This window comes from Gopherus evgoodei, chromosome 1 (assembly GCF_007399415.2).
Source record: "Gopherus evgoodei ecotype Sinaloan lineage chromosome 1, rGopEvg1_v1.p, whole genome shotgun sequence".
Taxonomy (NCBI): domain Eukaryota; kingdom Metazoa; phylum Chordata; order Testudines; family Testudinidae; genus Gopherus; species Gopherus evgoodei.
In genome coordinates, this window is record NC_044322.1 from 258,306,768 (window position 1) to 258,332,170 (window position 25,403).

Genomic DNA, 25,403 nt, shown 5'->3' on the forward strand with positions numbered 1-25,403 from the left:
GGTTTTCCTGGGTTCAAAACTGTACACCAATCCTGTTTAGCACCAACCATCATAAACCTACACCTTGCAAATGCATGTGAAAAGAGAGAGAGAATTAGATCTTCAATTACAAACAATGTTGGAATTATGATGTCAGGATTGAGTCTTAACAATTCTCAAGGGGCTGGTCAGACTAAGGAAAAGGGCAAGCCCCTTTAATAATGACAGCTGAATTCCATAAGTGATAGAAAACCTTAACATGAACACTCTATGTATATGTGAGTATGTTTGGGGTGTGGATGATTCCTCTGTTCCATGGTGGTATTCTTTGGGTCAGGAAAGTAAGGAGCAGAATAAAGAAACCATAACTACTTGCCTGACAACAGCTAAGCAATATATGTTTTTAACCCTATGGCGAGCAATGAGAGGCTAATGGTTGACATTTGTCTTCTTTTGAATAGGATAATCTCTCTCTTTTAAAGCTTTGTTCCAAATCCCTCTTGGAATCTGCCCATCTGTTTTCATTGTATTTTATTATTTTAAAAATGTCTAATGTGGTGCTCATCCTCTTGTTAATATCAGCAAGCCTCAACAGCAGGGCCAGCGCTTCCATTTAGGCGACCGCACCAGGATTTGGGAGGGTGGCAGACTGCTCCGGTGGACCTCCTGCAGGTGTGCCTGCGGACGGTCCACTGGTCCCACGGCTCTGGTGGAGCATCCGCAGGCACGCCTGCGGGAGGTCCACCGGAGCCGCGGGACTGGAGAGCCGGCCCTGTGCCTAAGGCGTCAAAAACCCTTGCGCCGCTCCTGCTTGACAGACAGCTGATGCTTTACATTTGGTTTCTATGACTGTAAGAGTCAGTAAGTCAAAGTGGCAGCGCTAGTAAGTCAGTCAACCACAACTGCATCCATCATACTCTGATCTTGCCCTATCTTAAAACACAACTTGACAGAAGCCCCAAATGGCTAATTATAGGCAGGATTCAGACCTGAGCAGAATCAGTCTGTCATTATCAGCAGAGTGGCGATATGAGACATCTTATTGGTTACTGTGTGGTCTGTCAGAAGATAACACAAAATGTCACATAGCAACTCCCTTCCACTCGAATATCATTTCATGAGGACACCTTTAAGATCTATTCAGAGAGATAGAAGGCTAGCTCTTGTCAGTGCTGTAAAGCTAGCTGGATCCAGCACCCCACAGAACAGGGCAGTAGAAAGAATTTGTTCCAAAAGAGAAAAACAAGCTCCCTGGCAATTCAACACTGAGAATTCAACTTCTGAGGGAACAGTAGGTGAGGACTGAACAGGTTCAAAAGTCATTTTTTTCTAAGGGCATCCAGAGCTCCTCAAAGTCTTGCCTATCACCTGTCCATTTGTGAAGAATTAATACAGAGATAACAGATATTATTTAATTGGTGACAAATGAGTAGGATGGGAGAGGAAGGAATGTAGGGCACGGTAGGAATGGTGGAAGGGGTTCGTTGGGTTTATTAATGTCCAAGTTAGTTTGTATCAGAGGGGTAGCCATGTTAGTCAGCTAGCCCAAGTTAGTTTGGTTTTTTTCCTCCCTTTTTCTTTTTTTTAAATAAATTGTACAGATGAACATGGGAGAAGTTCATGCTACTTGCTGGAAGCAGTAAGGGTAAATTTCCGTGGTCCATGGATTCCACAGACCTTTGAGTGTTTCACCTCATCCCCAATGGGCCATCACATGGGAACACAACAGTTCCGTGGCAAGACTCATTAGCCCTTAGAAACTGGTGGCATGTCCTCAGATATTTTGCATGAGAGCGAGAGACACGTTGATTCCATCAGCTTCTTCCTCATACAATGCCTGAGTGTCTCAGGTGCAGCCTTGTTATTTCCTAGGATTCTCTTCCCCTTCACGGACATCAAACTGCAGTCTCCAGATCCTCGTGGGAAACCATCTGGTAGTTCTGACGACTCTCCAGGTAGGAGGCCAGATCTGAGTCCCCAGCTTGCTGAGCCTTGTCTCTAGGTGTCTGACCCTACAATGAAGGGACACAGATAGAAAGCCTTACACATACATTTTTAGAAGACAAGATTAATTTATGTCCCACAGAAGGTAAAACTAGAAGTACAGAAAGAAAATTCAGAAGCAGAAATGTGAAGAGGCAGCTTGACTGGTGTCAAGTTAAGGTTCTCCATGAGAATTATTTAATTTTACTATATGCATGGCTCCTGGGACTAGTGAGCTCCTAGTGTCTTGCTGCCAGGCTTCCTCCTACTTAAAGTCTTTACCAGATTTAGAATAAACCCTTCAACCTTACAAGAGACTGTGTAGTTTGCAGTCACTGACAAATAGTATATAGACACCAAAATAGATTTAGCAGAGTTCCCATCCAATGGCTGGACATACTGTGTGTGCATACCGCACAGTACTGTAGCTGAGGCATGAAAAAAAACCATACAAACCATAGGCAACAACTCTATCAAGTGTGTGGAGAGAAAGGCTCCCAATATCTGAGCCTGTAGAATCCATGTTGCGCTGGCCTCAGTTAATAATCACTCTTTAGGGCATCTGACTACTACCAAGTTATTTTAAAGTTGCTGTAACCTAAACCCAGGAATCTGGAACATCAAACTTTAAAAAATATTGAAAATACATTAATATACATAGGAACATCCCAGCCCCCCAGGAACATCAATATCCCAGGGTTGATAAAAACAATCAGTCAGTGTCCACTTGTCTGCATTTCAGCCTTTGTTGACAGTAGTATTCAGTATCGTTGTCCAAAGGGAACAGATGAACCTTCTCTTCACAAGAGACTACTCTGCACCACAAAATATGGTAATAATGTTTTTAAAACTTAATTTATCCATTTGAGAAGCAACAAACCTTGGATTCTGGAATCCTAAAGTTTAACTGCCTTTTTATCACACCTTTCAACCATTACCCATAGGTTGTCTGCTTTTATCAACTTCTTGCCAGAAGGGCAGCTTATGTACCACCTTCCAAGGTGATTGTGGTCACCTGCAGACAGGTCAGTTGGGTGATTAGAAACCCTGGTACTCAGTGTAATGTGGCAGTGGCCCCTCCCTGACCATGCTCAAGTTTATTTATGTTCGTGAACTTCTTGTGGATGTTCAGTCAATCAGACTGACACAATGGCTGAATATTCCTAGCCTCTAATTTTGCCCATGTTTTCCTCATGCTCAGACAGTCTCATTAGGTCTGTTCAATTTTGAGTTTACGCTAAGAGGGTGGGGGAGATTGTGGTTGGCCTTGCATGAGTGGACAAAATGGAAAGTAGGACACAGAAGGGGGTTAGCCATCCCCACAAAATAACTAGATCACAACCACAACACTGCATAGTCACCATTGAATCAAACTAGGATTCCTAATCAGTGACTCCTACATCTCTTTTTACAATGTCCAGCGATGATGCTACTCTGCCCTGGAGATGCCTCACTGACACTCCATTTGAGAAGAGTTTCAGGACAGGTTATCACTATGGCAAAGATGACCCAGGTTGGGGATTTAACTGAGGTCTCTTGTGTTTGTTTAAATCAAGACATTTTTCTAAATAAAATGACTTGTTTGAAAAGAAATGCTTTTGGAACATATAGAGGGCCTCAATAATGCAGACAGATGCTGACTGGTCTCACTCGTCTAAAGTGTTTTATAATTGGTTCATTTGGTTTGGTTACCTTGGAATCTGTATTTCTTAGAGACGCTCCCCCATCCACCAAGAGCTGGCAGATACCACGATGGCGCTGGCAGGCCGCCTTGTGCAACGCTGTCTCACCCCTAAACCAAAGCAGAGGAAACTAGCCATAAGTTAAAATGAAAAATGCTGCATTTTTGTGAAGATCTCTTCTGTTATCCTTGGCATAGACGTACACTTTCTTCCTCAGCTTGCATACCCTCTGGATCAGTATAGCAGCTTATAATGCACATATGGCATCCAGGTGGGTAGGGAAGGGAACAGGAACTGTTGCCTTCATATATTTCCTTCCTATTAGTTCTCTTACAGAAACAGATCACCACATTCTTCTAGCTGCTGGAAAAGCAAGTTAGCTGCCTTTCTGTTAATTCACTGTAGGGTAAACAGTGGTGATTTTTTTCTATTATTTCCTACCCAAACTAAATATTATGACACTTTGGCTCCTGCAAGCAGGGACAGATACATGGAAGTCAAAACTCCTGCCTGCCAAAGTCAGGGCTTGCACCATATTGTTGCCTGAGCCCAGATCCCCACCTCTTCCCGACCTCCATTAGTGAGTTAGTGTTCTAGTCCTCCACAGCTGGAGATCGGCATTCACTTTAAAGCTCTAAACCATTCCGATTTTCGCAGGATGCAGAGACAGTCTCACAATACCACTGAAGTTGAAGTAATCTTGCTCATATGATGAGGAAGAGGAGGAGAATGTGTGCTCTGGGTGGGAGTAGAGGGAGGCTCTGTTAGTGGCAATATCAACCAGAGAGTGCCACTATACATCTATAAAAAATGAATGCCAAGAACTATGCTCTAGCAGGGCAGATTTCACACATATACTGAGCCAGCAAGTGTGTGTGTGTTCAAAGGAATTTCAGACTCAACACATGGAGCGGGGCAAGTTGAAACATTAACTGGGCACCAGTGTTACAAATCCCTCCTAGCTGGGATTTGAACCAAAGATGCAGCACTCGATACCAACTGATTTCCAGCTGAGAACTAAGGGACAAATTCATGCCTGTGCTGGTGCTAGAGCTACTGCAGGGACAGAAGGGAAATGGTTTGCAAATCCTGTTTTCAGATTAGATGGTGAATGGTTTAACCTATGGCAAAGGCTAGGGAAGCCCTGGATGCTGCCCTAACTTGCACCTCTGTTGCAATGGCCCCTTTGCACCATTGCAGGGTGTAGAATCACTGCTGCATGGGAATGTTCCACGCACGCCTCTTCGTTCCCTCTTCCAGCGTACTCTGGAACTCTCCCTGCAGTGGAGGCTTCTGTGGAGATGGGGCAGAGCTGGTTCTCTGCAGGGCACTGGCATCCCTGTGACAAGGCTATGCTTACCCTATTATGGCCCTTTTGTGGCAGCTCAGTACAGATGGTGCAAAGGGGTTATAAATAGGGTGACTAGACAGCAAGTGTGAAAAATCAGGATGAGAGTGGGGGTAGGGGTAATAGGCACCTATATAAGACAAAGTCCAAAATATTGGGACTGTCCCTATAAAATCAGGACATCTGATCACCCTAATCATAGAGCAGCTGTGGCTTAACCCTATAAAGTCCAAAATGGTTCAGGTTCCGACTATTTGAGATAAAAATCTTCTCTGCTTGTGGGAGGGCATTGTCAGCAAGAAGTTCTTTCTTGCCTTTGGAATTTACTATCCCTCTTGGACCCTCAGTGCCTAGATTCAGTGAGTGTCAGGACATGGCAAATCTCACCTGTTTTCCTCTAGGACCGTGGTTCTCAAACCTTTGCACTGGTGACCCCTTTCAGACAGCAAATCTGAGTGCACCCCCCCTTTACATTAAAAACACTTTTTTTATATTTAACACTATTATAAATGCTGAAGACGAAGCGTGGCTTGGGGGTAGATGCTGACTGCTTGTGATCCCCCCACATAATAACCTCTTGAGGGGTCACAACCCCCAGTTTGAGAACCGCTGCTCTAGGAGAATTAGGGCAATTAGGAGATGAGGGGAGAGAATGGAGTTTGTTTTTGGAGCTTAGAAGGAGGGGCGTGGTGCTCACTGGGGTTGGGAATCCTTTTTCAGAAGTCTGCCATTTTCACACATTTTTGTTTTAACTTTTGTACCACACCAAGAGATTTCCAATGAGCACAAATGGAAGGAAAGTGAAACAAATCAATCATTGAAGGAAGTGGGTCTCAAGTGGACTGCACTTACGTTTCACTGTCTGTCATATCCAGTAATTCCGATGGACCTGTGAAAGAAAGTCACGTATGTCATATGCAGTGTTGCTGTAGCCATGTGTGTCCCAGGATATCAGAGAAACAAGGTGGGTGAGGTAATATCTTTTATTGGAGCAATTTCTGTTGGTGAGAGAGACAAGCTTTCAAGCTCACACAGACCTGTGAGGATAAGCTCAAAAGCTTGTCTCTCTCACATATGTCACATGGTATGCTTTATGTTCTATGATTGGCTGATTATTGTTCTAACCAGTAAAACTGTGCCTAATATTGTGGGTTTGGTTAGAAGTGGGTATGGTGAACCTTTCTTTGAAGTTTCGTTGCCTGTGGGTTCATATCTCCCAAATTCAACTTTGACTTTCAGGTTGAATGATCCTGCAAAGTTTATATCAAATCTCATCTGAAACCACCAAATTTTACACTATTTGTTACAAAAGCACAAAATAGAACCCCTCTTCTTTTCCTCTTTTGCCGTTTTCCTGTGGGTGTGTTGGAAGAGAGGAGAACAGGACTCAATGGCCTGCACCCCCTCCCCCAAAACAAACATTTTCAATATCATTGAGGGAAGCCAACTGACGGTCTCCTGGAATTGTAGGTGGCCCACTATCTTCCTTCTCCAGCTTCACACTGTGGGAGGTTGGAAAAGCAATCCCATTCCCCATACCCTTACACTGTATAAATCTTTAAGGAACCCTGCAGCCTCACTGCTTGCCTCAAGTTACCAGCAATGTGCTCAAATGGTTCCACCGGCTGCTGCAATGGCCTTGAACCTCATATGGTGATTTATAGCATCTGAGATTTCACCAGCTACTAGGGAACCCGCTCCCATAATTAGCTGCTTTGGGGGCCCACTCCCAACACAGCAGGGACTGTGGGTGCTATAGACATAGCACATTCAGTTCCTACTTGGAAAGGCTGCACTGTAGTCCAACAGTAATACTTCAGACATACACACTTTTACATTTTCAAAGTGCTACACAGCATTAATCTTAATAAGGAGCAACAATGATGGGTTCCACATTCAACCCTCCTTGACTAGAAAGGTAGTCAGATATGATGAAGGGCCTAGGAGCATGGAGGAAGGAGGAAAATAGGCAACTCCTTGAGGCTCTGAAGCCCCTGCATGCCAATAAGCGGGAACATGAAATTTGAATGTCTCATTCCATTAGAATCAGACAACTAAGAAAAAAGAATCTAGGGTCCATCAAAAGATTGTTCTTTTCAGGCAGTGATGCTCTTTCAGCTAACCAACGTTGCCATTTGCCAGCCACTGGGCTTAGACAATACACTGTAGCCTGCTGGGAAACACAACTGGAGCTTTGGCACTCCCAGATACATACACACTTCTTTTGTGCATGGAAACAACTTTGATTGAGTGAGGAGTGGTGTGGGGAGAGAGGAAGACAGTTTGACTGGGGTGGAAAGTGCCTTGGTAGATAGAGTAAGGGTAAAAAGAGAAACGGCTAGGGCATCAGGGGAGAAAGGGAAGGGGTATGAGGTAATTTGTCTGGGGTGGCAAAGGAGCTCGGTTAAAGTGATGGGGGATTAGGCCTGCTAAGCAGGGAGACCAAGGAGGAGAGGAAATTGGACTGGGATGAAAAGGGATGAAATTAGGGTGAAGGGAGATGGGGCTGATGGCAAGGGGCTCAAAAAGCATTCTAAAAATATACAAATAAGAAAGCCAGCACATGTTCTGCCACCTTAGGGAAGGGGGTTTATATGATATTACACTGAACTAAGCTATTTATCAGCATCCCAACTATCACAGTCAGCTTGAGGGACAGAGACTTGTAGTATACAATTCACAGAACAACATGGTACCCAGATTGTTGTTTTGTTCTCTTATGTTTACAGCTGAAACTGGAGGCACTGAGTCATGCATAATATTAAGCTGGGCCCTTATTTATGTTCAGCAGTGCTTCTCTTAAACCATTTCACGCCCTCCTTCTAACTCCCCAACCCCTCTTTTTGGACCTTGTTTTTACATCAGTCTCCCTGGCGCTGCTAGCCAACCATTCAAAATCCCCCTCTGGTGCAGGACAAAAGCTGCACAGATGTGGGAAAGGCTGGCACTGGGAAAGCTAACATCACTGTCATCCTGGCCCAGTTGGGAGCTGCCTGTTTTACTGGGGACAAGAGACAAAGAAAGAAAAGGGGACTGAGACACAGAGAGAGAGAGGACAAAATAACCCAGTAGAAGTCCGGAAGGGAAATGCATGAGTGAGAGTTCTATCAAGGAAAACAGTGGGGGAGGGAATAAAACAAAAGATAGAAATGTGTTGGGAGGTGGAGGAATAAAAAAAGGCCCAGGAAAATAAAATAAGGGACGGGGGGGAGTTCACTTGAAAGGAGCTGAAAAGCAAGAACCACTGGGGAGAAAACCAGCTGAGATCACTCTCCATCATTAATGTCTGATAGTAATTTCACACAGAAAAACTAACTTTTTTCCTCCCTCCCTCTCTCCCCTCCTCCCGTTTGCTCCACCAAACCCGCTCTCTGATTTCTCAGGAGGCATAGCAGTCAGGGTTTCGGGGAAGGACAAGGAGTGAGATGTTCAAAAGCAAACAGTTACCCTTTAGCTGAGCTCACTACAATAGAAAAGAAATTAAATGACCACATTTCCAAGGCCATTTCCAAGGCATTTCCAAAATCTGTGGCACCATGCAGGCTGAAAGTCCTCAATACGTGCAGCAAACCCTACCCCTTCAAACTGAGGCTGTTAAAGCTACTTCCCTCTTCAAATTCAATCCTAGGGAGAGGTTAACAGTAACTGTCTTTTACAGTTGATGTCTTTTTAACTTGACTCAGGGTCACCTCCATGACTTAAGGGTGGGGCTCTACATTGAAAAGTGACATTGTGGGTTTCCATATTTATTGTGTCTCAATAATTTCCATATAAAATTTGCTTACAAGTAAAAAGATGGATTTTCTATCTGTCAGCCTCAAACTGTGATAGCAAAGCCACATAGTGGTCTAGCTGGCTTAGGTACCTGATTTTGCAACAAAGATTTTGCAGGTCAAATGCTGCACTCGGTTATACCAGTGCAACCTCACTTCCTTCCAGTTATGTGCTTAGCACAGTTATGCAATCCCTGTGCCTTCAATGGGATTACATACATGTCATTTAGAGGAGAATTTGGCCCTATATTTGGAATTTACCTAATAAGTCTGTTCATGATGTGAGCTGAAATAGAATCCAGCTCACACACCCAGAATTGTGTTGGCTCTTCAGTGCTAACAGTGGTAAAACTGTATCCTTCTCACCAAAGTAAACTGATACGACTCTGAAAAAGGACTAAAAATGGCACTTTCCTACTCAATAGATCTGCTCCCTCTGTGTATTCAGAGTATAACTCCACTGGAGGATAGCAAGGCTGTTGAAGTTTGAGGAATGTTCAGGACTGGGCCTACTGCTGAGCATATTGACTGACATTCCACTAGCTCTGCCTCATCTCAGCAAAAGTTAACACAATACCTATCAGTGTCATCTCACTAATCTACCAAAAGACACTGCATGAGTGGCTAGACCCGCTCACTCCTCCTGAACACATAGGGGAGAAGATAGAAAATATCCTACTCCGCTCCATGGAAAGGGGATGAGAATCACCAGCACATATTCTCCTCCCATTAGTAAAGGGTAAATATTTCAGAACTGCCACATAAAGAATCAAGGTCAGGTTTGATTCCAAATATAGATGAAGATTTAGGAGGTTATTTTTCCCCACCAGAACTGGTTAAGCCTTTCCCAGTTAAATTCAACTAGATTATTTAAGAGATTAGCTTTTCTAACATAGATTTATTTCTGTAGTGTAACAGAGCAACTGTGCTGATTGGGCATTTCTTGGCACACTCAGTTTCTAAAGGATGTGTCTCCACCCATATGGGAAGGATCCCTGACTCTGGGAATTCTGGGAGGAAGTGGAGGGTTTTGTATCTGTTTTTCCTGCCTCTGGGAAAGAGGAAAACTTCGTTACAGCCATGCTAGGAGCCAGCAAAGTGTTGCTTCTGTACTCTTGTAGAAGAGTCTATTCACTGCACGTGCATCCTCTCCTGGCTAGGCAGGGTGTAGCAGCTCTCCTCCTCCTTTGGTGCCCCCCACCAACAGTGACCTGGCCCTGTGGTGGTCTACCTCTTCCTGTGAGTTGGCCATCCAGCCAGGTCACTTTTAGTCCCAGGCCTTCTGGGGAAACATGAGTCCAACAGCCCAATGGCCTGGCAGCATCACACCAGAGGTTCTGCCCAACTTCAGGCTTTTTGGGCTTGTCAGCCATAGGCTCTGGGGTGTTCATGCCCCTGTCCTAGGTAGGCTGATAGAGGAACGCAGGCCTACCCTCTACTCTGGGTTCCAGGCCAGAGACCCTGTATGAAGCAGATGAGGTCTATTTGTTGAGATCCACTGCTGTCTCTGGATTGCTTCCTACCATGGCCTGTACCTAGGCCTTCCTCACAGTCTCTTACCCTGCTGACTCTTCTGTTGGTCCCAAAACAAATGAGAGCCAAACCACTTATGAGAAACAAAAGAAACAGAGGTCCTGCACCAGTCCCACCTTTCCCCACGGGGCTATGACCCATAGGAGTCTCTGGTTAGGCTCTAGCCCCAGTTGGCTCTTCCTTCCAGGCAGCTTCAAGGCAGTCTCTGGCCCCAGCTAGGGCTTTCTTCACATGGTTAGTTCAAATTATCTACTCCCTCTCTCAGCCAGCCACCTGTGAACTGGGCTTTTCCTCTTTTATCTCCCACAGGCTTTCATTAATCCCCTCTTGCTCAGCATGGTGTCTGCATACCCCATCACACTCATCTTCCAGCAATAAACAGATGTGATTCTGATGCCTACTGAGTTTGTACCTGCATTGTCATTCCAGGGACTATGCCAGGTTGTTCTAGGGCACTAATAAGTAAACTGCAGCATTGCATAACAGTATCTTTATATGACTAGCCTATGATTTTTCTAATTTGAGACTTTTTTTCTTAACATCTGAAATGTTTCAGATCCAGAACATGGAACGGCCTCTCCTCATGACGACAGTGGTGTGTTTGAAGATGACATATGCCCATCATCACAAAGGGCCTCCTCACATTAATGTTTCCTTTTTCCTCCTCCTCTGTCTCTGAGCACATGGGATTGGATTTGCCTTTTCTTTATCATATTATATTCACCTCCCTAGTTCAATGTGAGGAATCTAAAAGTTCTGTCTAATCCTTTTTAGCATTCTGAACATTTTCCCTATATGATTTAGTGCTGGATTTTCAGCAGCGTGCCCTGGAAGGTATTTTGCAGTGTGACTCCCATTAACATTAGCCATATCCAAGAGTGCACAGGCAGCAAACACACTACAGGGGCACATGACTGGGCAGGGATTGAGGCAGTAGCAGGGATGAAAACCATTCCTGTATCTTCTCACATGAGAAAGGATGGACATTAGCTAAAATAATTTATGGGGGAAGCATAAGATATTAGGAAGTGTCAGAAAACATCTAAATCATTGATTAATATACTTTATGCTCTGAACACTGATAAGGTGGTAGGGGTCACAATCTACATTTTAAAGTACTATAGAGAAGCAGAAACATTACACGGATGAACCTTCAGCAAGTTGGCTCAGAGAGATTATCAAAGAATGAGAAGTGTCCTGTGTATAAATGACTTATTAATTTCTTGGATGCAGGTGGAGAGAGTGAGTGGACCTCCATTAGTGCATTGCCAATCCCCAGTCAGATTTCCCAGAGATTTACACAAACAAGGCAGCTGAGACACCCAAGGAAGAGGATCTAGAAAGGTTTCAGAGGGTTCCTGCCACACTGGTGAAAACGGCTGGTGTTTGCTCAATGCTATGGTTTGTCTTCATTTAATCTTGCCATAGCCTCCTCACACTTTCTCAGTTAGCTGAGGAGACTCCTTCTCATGGATTTCCTGTTCATGTCCCTGCTAGCTTCAACTACTACTTCATCTTGAGTCTTCACAGAAGTCTAACTGTGCTGGAATTCAATTGGGATGCACACATGCAGGTGTGCCTGAGGGAAATATTGGGGAGGGATGGGGGAGATGAGTACACAGGCCAGGTGTGTTCTGAGACTCAGTCTGGAGAGAGGATTCAATGAAGGAAACTACAGAATTCAGGGAAGTCCTATGACCTGTGTTATGCAGAAGATCAAAGCAGATGATCGCAACAGTCCCTTCTGGTTTTATAATCTAGGAAAATGTTGCATCTCCTTCAAAGTTGTCTTGTTATACTATCCACTCTTTCCCCCTTATCTAGGGCCAGCTTCAACACTTCCAAATCCATAGCAACATGCTGCAGGAGGATAGATTTGTAAGGGGTTCTGAGTAAACTTTTATTCTACTACAATGACACTTCATGGAATGTGATTCCGTGTGGGTTTGCACACAATTACTCACCATGTTCTAAGATGTATTTCACAATTTCAAGGTGCCCAGTCTTGGCAGCATGGTGAAGCAAGGAACAGCGGTCAGGTCCCTGGATTAACAGATTAGCTCCTCTCTTACAGCATTCTATGAACTGTAATGTAAATGCACATGAAAAGGACAAGAAAACTGTAGAACAAGGTGCACAGGTAAATAAACATGCAAGTAAATTAACTGCAGGGCTGGCTCTAGGTATTTTGCCGTCCCAAGCACGGCAGGCAGGCTGCCTTCGGTGGCTTGCTTGTGGGAGGTCCCTGGTCCCGTGGAGTCAGCGGCACGCCTGCGGGAGGTCCCCGGTCCTGCAGATTCAGCAGCACACCTGTGGGAGGTCTGCCGAAGCTGCGGGACCAGCGGACCCTCCGCAGGCATGCCGCCGAAGGCAACCTGCCTGCCACCCCACGTGGCGACCGGCAGAGCGTCCCCTGTGGCTTGCCGCCCTAGGCATGCGCTTGGTGTGCTGGTGCCTGGAGCCGCCCCTAATTAACTGTCAGATTTGCTAGCAGATGGCTAAAAAGGAACAGTGGTAACCACTAGCCAAACTTTTAGGCTCTTACAATGCACAGCAAAGGCTTTTGACCTAAAGCTAGCAAGACTTACAACACAGCGAGTTAACAATGTCAAATCACATTTCCTTAGCAGTGGATCATTGGTGATATACTGTAGATAACTTATTGCTTGCAAGTAGGGCTTATAAAAAAAATCATTGAAATTATTTGAGGTTTTTGTTTGTACATTTTAATGAAAAATTGGGTTTTCAACTAAACAGTTCACAAAAAGTGTTTGCTTTCTGTGGAACATTTCAACTTTCTGATCAAAAAACCAAACACACGTAAACCAACAAAACTGAGCCAAACCCTAAAAAATATATTTGGAAATACACAGTGTCTAATGGGAGCTGTAGTTTGGGTTTTTTATGCCCCAAGTCCATCTGCAGAGATTCAGATACAGAGTTTACATGCATGTGGGTGTCTTGGTTATGCCCTGTGCAGATGTGTGGTGGGGGGATCGCTATGTGTTTGTATGAATACATGTTATTACAGTGGTGGTGCTACAGTCTAAGTCTGTATATGAATTTGTGAATGGCCCATGTGTTCAGGATTGGGTACACACTGTATATTGCTTGGAAATAGTAAATTGCTCTTTATATTTTCATGTATATTCCCATGTATATTTTTAGCCAGTAGGGGCTCTAAGTATCAAAGGATCATTCCTAAATACACTTGTATGTATTTGCAGCTGATATCATGGGAAGTATCTTTTAAGAATTAGGTTTGGGGTCTTTTCCCAAAATCTTCCTGCCTTGCCTTTCCTACTGCTGCCGCGAGAAGATCTGAACCTCTGTAAGGAAACCAACATGCCAGAGATCTGTTGTACCTCCTACTTCTTTATCCATATATTCCTCCCCCCTCACACACTTTTCTACTTGGATCTCATTGTAGGGGAAGACCCGCATTGGGAAGGCAGGAAAGAGCAGATGATTGCTTCTTAAAGTTGCTGCAGGCTCTGGGAATTTGTAAAACACACTACAAAAACAGTGTTCAGATTGCATTATGACAATGGGATATTATTATGTCATGACACAAAGTCTTGATGCACCTGCAGAAGATTCAAGGGAGAGTTGCATCTTATAAATTACAGTAGCCTTAAGGGATGGGGAAACTGTGCTGTGAAATCCAGAATAGAATGTGATATGAGGGAAAAAGCAATATTGTACAAATAAATGGTGGTTACAGTGAATCATTGCTACTGCTGTTGCCAGTGGGAAAGTGGGGGCAGAGGTGTGTTTCTATAGGCAAAGATCAAGAGTAACAGAATTGCCACTTTTTCAGATAGCTTCAAGACTTTTTCCAGTTAATGTTGCAATTGTTAGTCACAATACTCACCCAAATTCAGGGGCATGTTTGCAAATCTCAACCATTTAGGGTACATCTACACAGTAAAAAAAAACAAGCAAAACAAAAAAAAACCAAAAACCAAACAAACAAAAACAGTGGTAGCAAGTTTCAGAGCCTGGGTCAACTGACTTAGGCTTGTGCTACAGGGCTAAAAAATAGAACCCAGGCTGTGAGACCTACCCCCATTGTTAGATTTCAGAGCCTGGGCTCCAGACTGAGCAGGAACATCTACAATGCTATTTTTAGCCCCAAAAGCCTGAGTGAGTTGACTCTGGCTTTGAGACTCAGTACCATGGGGTTTTTATTCACTGCATAAATGTACCCTTAGCTGCTGAAAAACAGGGATTGCAATTGTCAGAAGAAAGCTTCGCACTTATAGGAATTAAACACTTTCCCTCTGCTCCCTTACCTTCTTCCTGAGAGAGTTCCCAATAGCTGACACTTAAGGCTGGGCCAAGGTTTCTTGGGTTTCAAGCCCTTCTGAATGTCCGAAGAACTTGGTTCATAGTTAATACTGACATTACAGTGCAGTGCAAAGGGAACAGAGACTGATGAACTATCAGAAGTGTCCTCTATCAGATCATGAAATGCTAAACTGAAGCCCCTTCTTCCTACCTTTGTAGTTGTCCAGGTGGAAGTTGCAAATATCCTTACACTCTTTAAAAAGAATTGGGGGCAAATTTGATGTTCTGACCAATATTCCCCTTTCAGTAAAACTGGCTTTATTGTGCAAGGTTGGGTTGGTGATACTGTATTGCTCAGCACTGCGTTTGCCTACATAATCATTTCATTGCATAATCAACCCATTGCTCCATGAAGTACTTTGGGATTCCCAGAGTACAAAAGGTGCAGTATAACACCAGATTCTATTCACTTGAATTTTAATCATATCTCACTTGGCTATTGTTCCTCTAATATTCAATGTGCCCTGCAAGTGGCATTTGGCTATCAATCTTTACAGTAGTATGTTTATGTTTTGAGAGAGGAGTAGACTATAACTCAGGGGTCAGCAACCTTTCAGAAGTGGTGTGCCAAGTCTTCATTTATTCACTCGAATTTAAGCTTTCGCGTGCCAGTAATACATTTGAACATTTTTAGAAGGTCTCTTTCTATAAGTCTATAATATATAACTAAACTATTGTTGTTGTATGTAAAATAAATAAGGTTTTTAAAATATTTAAGAAGCTTCATTTAAAATTACTGGTGGCCAGGACCCGAGCAGTATGAGTGCCATTGAAAATCAGCTTGCGTGCTGCCTTTGGCACGCATGCCATAGGTTGCCTACCCCTGCTATAATTCATAGTCCATCACAGCTGCAAATAGCTGAGAAGAGGGAGAAACTCAGCTTGCTGTACTTACCTTTAGAAGATCACCATCTATTACTGCTTGTAAAAGTGCTGCAAAAGACAAAAGACAAGACTAACATCAGGGATAAGGACACCAGTACAACTAATATTTACATAGTTCCACAGATGAGTACAGTGCTTGACAGTATTAAAAATACATAGGAGGCAAGGTCCCCCCAACAAGCTTGCATTCTAGTGACACAATCTTAAATCACCAGAACCATGCTCTGGGTATGGCTACACTGGAGCTGAAAGTGCAAGTTCCAGGTCAAGCAGATGCACCTGTGCTAGCTCTGATCAAGCTAGTGTGCTAAAAATAGAAACGTAGCTGCAGCAGCATGAGCAGTGGGATAGGCTAGTCACCCCAAGGACAATCCTGTCCAAGACCCTAAGTGCATATTCAGGGAAGCTAGTCCCTCCTGCAATGCATGCCACACAGTGGCTACACTTCTATTTTTACTGCATTAGCTTTATCAGAGCTAGTATGGGTGTCTCCTTGGGCTGGGGATCACTCCTTCCAGTTCCAGTGTACTCATACCCTCTGGCAAGCATTACAGAATCGGGGAGGGAGTATAAACTATATTGTGTCAAACACTACCAAAAGTTTAGGCCAATGTTTTCAAAAGTAGCTATTCAATTTGTGTGCCTCAGTTTTTGAATTCTCAACTTACAACATGTTAGGTAATTTGCAATGTGCTTGCAGAATTGGTTTAACTCTGTTCCAACTGAGATCAACAGTGAAACTCCCATTCACTTAAATGGGAGCACAGATAGGCCAACACTGAATGCAAAGAAGGTCCTTCCTGGGATCCTCTCAAGATTTATACTGATGAACAATCAGTCCCAGTAGTGGATAGCAGAAGACTCAGAAATAAACAAACGGGAAAGCAGATCATTATTAATTATTTAGTAGTCCCTACACACCCCAACTGAGATTCAAGCTTCCATTCCAGTAGGCATAGCACAAACACATCATAAGAGACAGCCCCTGCAGCACTTGCAACAGACAGACAATGGGTGGGAGGGAAAAGAGAGGTAAGATACTCTGGGTCATGCAGCATGTCAGTGGAAGCACTGAGACTAGAACCCAGGTCTCCCAGTCCAACACCTCACCCTACCCAGTAGGCCACATTGATTTATAGGTCAGGAGAAGCATACAGGGAGTCAGACTAGATGATCACAGTGAAACTAGTGTCTCATTTGGGGTGTCTAAGCACTTCTGTAATACAAACAATTAGTTGGGAGCCAGTGGATAGGATGCTAGACTGGGGATCAAGGTTCCATTCCTGGTTCTGCTCCTGATGGAAAGTGCAAGTCACTTTCTCTTCCCACTGTTTTTAACAGTGGAACAATTTGCCAAGGGCTGTGGTGGATTTTCCACCACTGGCAATTTTTAGATCAAGAGTAGATGTTCTTTAAAGACATGCTCTGGTTCAAAAGGAATTATTTGGGGGAAGTTCTATGGCCTCTGGTATACAGGAGATCAGACTAGATAATCACAATGGTCCCTTTTGGGCTTGGAATCTGTGAATCCTCATATACTGCCTCCCCCATTCCTAATCAGATTACAAGAAAAGAGGGTGGGAAGAGACCAAAGTTCCAGGTATTTTGGTCATAGCTGAACTATATAACTCACAGGAGAGTTTCTACACTCTCTGGGCAGTAAGTAGCCACAAATAAGTGAGGGTGATACAAGTTTTCTACCACAGAGCTATTTTCTCCTCTCTTTCCCTCCTCTTAGCATTACATATACAGCAAAAATCAATAGTGAACTAATCTTTCTGGAAAAAATTGTATTAAGGCCCATGAGACAGAATAGCATGTTAGTGCCTAATCCCATCTTTGTTTTAGAACAGCACTTAAGTATGTGCTTAACTTTAGGCAGAAGTGTAAAGTTAAGGATGTGCTTAAGTGCTGTCTGGATAAGGATGCTTTCCTGAATCAGGGCCTAAAGGAAGAATAAGAAAAACAATATCATAGTATTTTATCTGGCAAACACAGCAATGGAACCTCCATGGTGACTATTCCAGAAGGAGCTCATTACTTCTCCAGGAATAACATCACAAATGACTTAAACACTGCAGGGGAGACAAGGGAGAAACCAACAAATGTTTCTTTCTTTTAAAGCACAACGAAAGCTGCACGGTATGCAAGAGGTGGATTTATATTGCCTAAGCAATGTCATTTTTGTGCAGGAGATTTGGGGACCTTTTCTCACTTCATCCCCTGGCTGTGTAGCAGTGGGGAAAAGCAAAACGTCACCCAGCAGAGCTCTGAATTTGGAAAGTAGTGCTACAATCACAGTTCATATTTATCCTGCAGCACTTAAGGCAGTTTCTGAGTGAGCACTGGTTAACAAACTAAGTATTATAAATCACCTGGCAGCTGCACAAAGTTCTTAAGTAAAGAAGGAGACAGAAAGCAAAGGATAAGAGCCAGAGTTGGGAAAATACAATGTTGTGCCTCTGACTTGGTTTTCACATCACTGGATTTAAATCTAGTGTTTCTTCTCTGTCTTCAATGGATTTATACCAGTGAAACACAGCAGAATTTGGCCCCTTGTGTTTATTTGTTGCTCATTTTGTATACAAGTCTTGTCTTTTGTCTCCTTGGAAAATCTGACCCCTTCAGAATGGCTGTCTTGTGGGTTACTTGTATTTTCTATAAGACATTCTTATAAATACTGTATCCTCCCCACAAAATGAGGAGTCAAGAAATGGAGATTACTTACTTTAACTGGAAGTCCTTTGAGATGTGTGGTCCACACGTGGGTATGCATGCACCTGAATCTGAAGATTTTAACAAGCAGCGTCCGTTGGCCAACACTTGTACAGAAGAAGTCCTTGTGCTTCCCAGGGTATAAGAGGCAGTGTGGCTGAATATCCCCTCAATTCCTCTTCTCACAGCTAATCCAATCCAGATCCAAATGCAGAGGGGATGGAGGCAGGAAGTGGAATACAGATAGGAACTACACATCTCGAAGAATTTCCAGTTACAGCAAGTAACCTCCATTTCTTCTTCAAGAAGAAGATGGTCCCTATGTGTACTCCACTTGTGGGTGATAGACAGGCAGTACTCAGACGGTAGACTGATGCTAAGAAGCCAGCAACAAAGACACGTGCAGTATTGCAGAGCTCACTGCTGCATCCATAGCAAAGGCCTAGACTTGAGCATAATGCCTAGCTAACGTGTATGGAGCTCCAGGTGGCTGCTTTGCATATGTCCTGCATTGGGACCTCCTGCTGGGATGCTACCGTGGGGGCCTGTGCTCTCATGCAGTGGGAGGTGGGATGCAAGCCAGTTTGTAGCATTTGATAATTCAGCCAGAAACACACACAGAAATCCTCTGAGAGGATATAGCTTGACCATGGGATCACTCTGCTGTCACAAAGGAGAGTCTCAGATTCTTCCTGATGAGCTTGGTTCTTTACAGGTAAAAGGCCAATGCATCCCTGACATTGAAGGAGTGAAGTCTCTTCTCTTCAGACAAAGCATAGGGTTTTAAAAGAGACTGGTAAGTGGTAATCCACTGGTTAAGACAGAATTCAGAAAAGACTTTGGGTAGAAATTGAGAGTGAAGGGATACTTTGTCCTTTTGAAATACTATAAAGGGAGAGTCCACCATGGGAGCTCCCACTTCACTCCTGGTCGAATTGAGGGGCACTACAAACACTACCTTCATGGATAGGTGGGACATGGAACATGTCGCTAAGAGTTCAAATGGAGAACCACTAAGTTTTGACAGCATGATTAAGATCCCACAGTGATGTCGATTTAATGACTGTCAGGAAGGCCTGAACAAGGCCCTTCACGAACAGTGTCATAGTTGGGTGCATAAAAACAGAGCACCTGTCTACTGGAGGGAGGAAGGCACTAATGGCTGCTAGGTGGATTCGAAATGAGTGGATTGAAAGACAAGAATTCTTTAGAGATAGGAGGTAATCTAAAATGATAGAAGAGGCTGGGTGCAGCACTATCAGGCTCATCCAAACAACAGGTTCTAGTGGATTGTTTTCTACTCTCAGTATAGCCTGAAGAGGTGATGAACAAGAGCTCTCTACTTCTGACTCCCATCGAAACATCAGTCTGTGACAGGGAGAGAGCCTGGGTTGGGGTGTTTGACCCTGCCCCTGTCCTGCATCAGGAGTTCTGGGAAGGGGTGGATTTCGACTAGAGGAGGACAGGATGACATTGACAGAAGATCTGGGAACCAAAACTGTCTGGACGCATAGGTAAGGCCCTACCAATTTCATGGTCATAGGATTTTTAAAATCGTAAATTTCCTTATTTCAGTTATTTAAATCTGAAATTTCACAGTATTGCAATTGTAGGGGCCCTGACCCAAAAAGGAGTTGTGAGCAGCGCTGCTTTCAGGGCTTGGCAGCTGGAGAGCAGCGGCTGCTAGCTGGGAGCCTGGCTCTCAAGGCAGAACTGCCACCAGCAGCAGTGCAGAAGTAAGAATGGAATGGTATGGTATTGCCACCCTTACTTCTGCACTGCTGCCTGCAGAGCTGGGCCCTCAGTCAGCAGCTGCCACTCTCCGACCACCCAGCTGTGAAGGCAGTGCAGAAGTAAGGGTGGCAATACCATGATCCCCCTAAAATAACCTTGTGATCTCCCTGCAACTCCTTTTGGGTCAGGACTCTGTTTGAGAAACAGTGGTCTCCCTCGTGAAATCTGTATAGTACAAGGGAAAAGCATACAGAAGACCAGATTTCACAAGGGCAGACCAGATTTAATGGCCTGTAACGAGTTTTTCCATGGCCATGAATTTGGTAGAGCCCTATCCATAGGAGAATGGCCCTGGCCTCTTCACAATGTACCTTTCTCAGCACCTGTGGAAGCAGGATGATGGAAGGAAACTCGTATCTGAGACCGCTTTTTATGGATGGTAGGAGAGTGTCACCTTGGGAGTCGCAGCTCTGGCTCCTCAGGAACAACATAGAGGAAGTTTTATGTTCATTTGTGACACAAAGAAGTCCCATAAAGGTGTGCCCCATCATGTGAACATGTCCAACAGAATGGAGACCTGGATTTCCCACTCATGGTCCACTGAGAAGTGCCTGCTGACATTGTCTGCTAAATAGTTGTGAACCTCTGGGAGGTGTGCCTGGATGGTGATTATGTGCCTTATGCACCAGTTCCAAAGCCTGACTGCCTCCAGACAAAGCGAGTGAAATCCCGCTCCTCTATTTGTTTATGTACCTCACAGTGGCAATATTGTCTGCCATCCCTTGGATGGGGATGAAGCAAATGAGTGAGAAGATGGCCTTGCAAGCAAGGCAAACTGCCCACAGCTGTATAATGTTGATATGCAGTCTGACCTCTCATGGGGTCCACATGCTTGCACAGTGTGACTCTTCAGGTGTGTGCCCCACCCCAGAAGGGATGGTTCTGTTATGATGGTGGGAGTGGGAGAGGAGAAAGGAACTCCCACTTGTACCTTGTCTGTGTTTGACCACCAAGTGAAGGAATGATGACCCTGGTCACCTGGGGAGTTTATATGGTGTTTGTTGAGTAAGCAGACTGAATGGAGCCAGGCCTGCAGGGAACGTAGATGAAGCCTGGTGATAGGTGTCACATAAGCACTGGCTGCCATATGACCTAGCAGCAATAGGCACATTCACACTCTAGTCCAGGGGTCAGCAACCTTTCAGCAGTGGTGTGCTGAGTCTTCATGTATACATTCTAATTTAAGGCTTCACATGCCAGTAATACATTTTAATGTTTTTTAGAAGGTCTCTCTATAAGTCTATAACAGGGATCAGCAACCTTTCAGAAGTGGTGTGCTGAGTCTTCATTTATTCACTCTAATTTAAGCTTTCACGTGCCAGTAACACATTTTAATGTTTTTAGAAGGTCTTTCTATAAGTCTATAATATATAAGTAAACTTTTGTTGTATATAAAGTAAATAGGGTTTTTTAAAGGTTTAAGAAGTTTCATTTCAAATTAAATTAAAATGCCAAGTCCTCCGGACTGGTGGCCAGGATCCAGGCAGTGTAAGTGCCACTGAAAATCAGCTTGTGTGCCACTGTCAGCATGTGCGCCATAGGTTACCTATCCTTGCTCTAGTCCTTGGTCTCTGGGAAATCAAAGAAATGAGGTTATGCATCATTTGAAATCTTTCTACAGGAAGGAAGACTCTGGCAGAAAGAGGCCAATGTTGCCCCTATAAAGTTCATTTTCCTCCTGGGGGATAAAATTGACTTTTCTCTGTTTGCAAAAATTCCTAGGGCTGCGAGACTTTGAATCAGGAACTGAATAGCCAACCTGACCTCCATTCAAGAATGGCCTACCAGGAGCCAGTCATTGAAATACAGAAAGACTGCGTGGCGCTGATGTCTTATCTCGGCCACCATCAGGGAGAAAACTTCCGTTAACACTCTGAGTGCTGCTGCAAGTTTGAAGGGGGGGACTTGGAATTGAAAGTGCTCCGAGCCCACCATAAGCTTTAGGAACCACCTGTGGGGGGGCTGAATGTCTATATGACAATATGTGTCCTTCATGTTGAGAGCCACAAACCATATCCCTTCTTGAAGAGAGGAGATGCCAATAAAACCATCCTGAATTTCAACTTTCAAATGAAGATATTCAGTTGCTGAAACTCCAGAATGTGTCTCCTCTTTCCATCTTTTCTGGTGACTAGGAAATATGGAGACTAGAACCCTCCTTCCTTGATACTGAGGTGGGACACACTCTATTCCCCCTCAGTGCAATAGGGATTCCACTTCCTGATGAAGAATCAACTCGTGAGAGTGGTCCCTGAAAGGAGACTGTGAAGGGGGTTTGTGAGGAGGGAGGGAGGGAGAGGAACTCTATATAGAGTATCCCTCATGGATAATCTCCAGGACCCAACTGCTCATGTTGCTTTACCCTGCAGTCTGGGGTTCTTTTATGTGGAAATAGTTCCTTAGAATCTGTGCAAAATGTTTCTCATTGAGACAGTAGAGGCTGCACTGTATTTGTTGCTGACGGAGAAGGATCTAGGACAGGGGATGCAGTTTTTGAAGCCCAGGACTCTGGGCATAGTCCCCAACCGCAGGAAGGGAAACCTCAGTCCAGGGAAACAAACTACATTAACTTTACTAAAAAAGTAACTGTACTAGGCTAAAAGAATAACTATTTACAATCTTATTTACAGGATTTTCTGAAAGGCTGAAGCAGGAGAGGACACTGGATTCCAGTGCAGACCATGAGATGGTAAGATGGTCCTGAGTGGGCATTGACTTGCACTGCCTCTTATTTCCTTACTTGGAAGCATAAGGAGATCTACTGCACATCTGTGAGCCAATGGACATTGCTTGTTAAAATATCTGGACTTGGGCACTTAGAATGCATGCGTTCCCATGTGACGAATACACATATGACCCAGAACTCGAAGATGACTGGTGATACCATTTCCAAACTGTCTTATACTTCCTATTATTTCAACAAGTGCTGCCTTAAAAGTTCCTTTTCAAAAGGAAGATATATTTCATCTCATTCAAACTCTGAAAAGATAAGGGGTAGAGTTAGATGTAAATCAAAGTTTCCTAGAAGTCGCGCAACAAATCCATCTCCCAGCAAATATCAATAACTAGTGATTGGCTAGTGGCTCCTCCTCTATTGTGATGTGATTGACTACTGAATGTGGATTGCTATCAGTCACAAAGAATAATTTATATGATCTTTTTCAGACTTTGATCCAGCAAAGCACTTAGGCAGGGTGTTAACTTGATGCATGATTAGCCCCACTGAAGTCAATGGGATGACATTCATACTTCAAGTTAAGCACTTGCTTAAGTACTTTGTTAGAATGAAATCTTTCTGCATAGATACATACCAAAAAAACAAAACTGCTGCTCTAGTGAATGGATTGAACTATAAGAATTCAGTGCTTTGTTAGAATACTGGAACAGGTAGAAGTAGTCTGCTTTTGGGGGAGGGACCATACATGTTTTGTACATAGCTTAGCACAATGAGGTCCCAAACTCAGCTGGAACTTCTCTGTGCTAGCATTTGATGATGATGATGATGACAATACAATAATAAATTCACTCACTTTTAAAACAGGTGGTCCAAGCAAGCAAAGATATGGTATTGGTGATAGTGAAAAAAGCTATTAACAAATGAAATCAAATGAAAAAGCTATTAACATGTAATGACAAAAAGTAAAAAAACAAATGTGAGAACAGTTTTATTTGTTCTGAGCAAAGTATGTTTGTCACTGGTGTAGTACAAAACATGAATTATGCAATTGTTTTATCATACCAAAAAATACCTTCAGGTCTTAAAGAGTTTAAAATAATTACTTGATCTAATAAACATTTAAATCAAGTCATTATTTTCTTGATTCTTCCCAAGATGGACATTTGCTATGAGTAACAGAAATGTTTTACTACTTATTTGGGGATGGGGGGTGGGGGTGTAAGTGAATTTACTGCAAATGAAAGCTACCAGATAGACAGAACTGGAGACTGAAGTCCTTTATCCATATAATTGGAAACCACACAGTCTACAGCAGTGCTAGATTCCTTAGACTGCCTTCTCAATAGGCTTCAACTTTCTTGATTGGGCGCCAAGGACAGTTCATATTCCATGTCTCTTCAAACCTTTGACCTCTTTGCAGAGACTGCCAATGGTGCTGTGAGTAGCAGACAACCACTAAACTTCTCCACAGCTTTCCAGGGATCCCTGGGAGGCTGGAGCTGCAGCCGGGGGGAGCTGTGGCTGGGGGCTGGAACTCCCTCCCCACCCACCCAGTCTGGGGACCACTGTTCTATTGGGACAACCATCAAAGGAGTTAATTTTGCAGTTTATGTACTCATGTGCTCCTCATGGGCACCTGAGTCCCATCAATAGTACTGTCACAGTTAAGAAACAGGGTGGGCAGTAGAGTTTTCCCACAGTGCAGCATATTCAGAGGGCTAAAGTGTTAACATGGGGAGGATCACTAGGCCTTCTGGGATAGGATTACTTTGGCTCAGGTCTGTGTACTGCACTGTGGATGCCAGAGCCCTAAGTTGAAGCACGGGTCAGAATATCCTTAACTTAGCTGTAACAGGGTGAGCACACCCCCACCATGAGCACCGCCCTTCTCTGGCCGATATGCCTGCAATCACAGTTCTTTTCAGCAGGACAGCACCCACCTCTCACCAGCGGCCCTGCTTTGATTGGTTGGATGTGAGCCTATTTTTCTTTTTTAGTTCTTACTATGGGGTGTCACCTGTCTCTCGCGAGCACACAACACACTCACACTCCTGGCCAATGGTTTTCTCAGCAAGTCTTCAGCAACTCAGCTCTCTGGATGAGCCGCGTACACTGTTCCCCCTTCCAGGGTATACACTCTAGTTTTTTCCCAGTAATAGTATGGGGCCGTAGCAGTAAGGTTTCTTCCCAGAGGCACTACCTTCTTCAACAACCCCACTGGGGCCTATCTCCGTCCCCTTGGCTGGTGTCCTTTCTGCAGCCCTTCCTGGGATCAGTCTGCAACCAGACCAGGAGGGCCAACCTTGGTCTGGCCAGGTTCTGTGCTCAGTCCCCCAGAATCAGCCTGCCCACACTGACCTTTTCATGGCCCTGCTGCTCTTTCCACCAGCCAGGCATCTGGCCTTCAGCAGCCTTCCCTGGGCTCGGTTCTGTCTGGTGACCACTCCATGGTCCCACTGTTCATCTAACCAGCCCTGCACCCAGTCCTCTCTCATTAAGTTCCACACAACAACTGAAGGCTCTGTTCTGCTGCTTGCTTTTTATCTGGCCCTTCTGCCTTCTGGCCCCTTATTGGTCACTCCTGCAGCCCCTCTTATTGGCTGCTCCTCTGCATCCACTCTAGGCTGCCTGAAGGACTTCTCACTGCTCTATTCTGGGGCAAGATGATGCAGGGACACGAGGCC

The 25,403-nt window shown here is 44.2% G+C and overlaps 1 protein-coding gene across 3 annotated transcripts in view; it reads right to left on the minus strand.

The window, feature by feature from the left end:
- Nucleotides 1-717: 717 nt before the first annotated feature.
- Nucleotides 718-25,403, minus strand: part of DGKI (diacylglycerol kinase iota) — a 305,312-nt gene continuing 280,626 nt past the window's right edge. For all 3 annotated transcript variants that reach the window (XM_030543871.1, XM_030543854.1, XM_030543862.1), the window contains 5 exons: nucleotides 15,544-15,581; nucleotides 12,263-12,383; nucleotides 5,845-5,881; nucleotides 3,655-3,754; nucleotides 718-1,991 (listed from right to left, as the gene is read on the minus strand). In XM_030543871.1, the coding sequence (XP_030399731.1) occupies nucleotides 1,875-1,991; nucleotides 3,655-3,754; nucleotides 5,845-5,881; nucleotides 12,263-12,383; nucleotides 15,544-15,581 (413 nt within the window). In that variant the 3' untranslated portion in view covers nucleotides 718-1,874. The remainder of the gene's footprint in view (nucleotides 1,992-3,654; nucleotides 3,755-5,844; nucleotides 5,882-12,262; nucleotides 12,384-15,543; nucleotides 15,582-25,403) is intronic.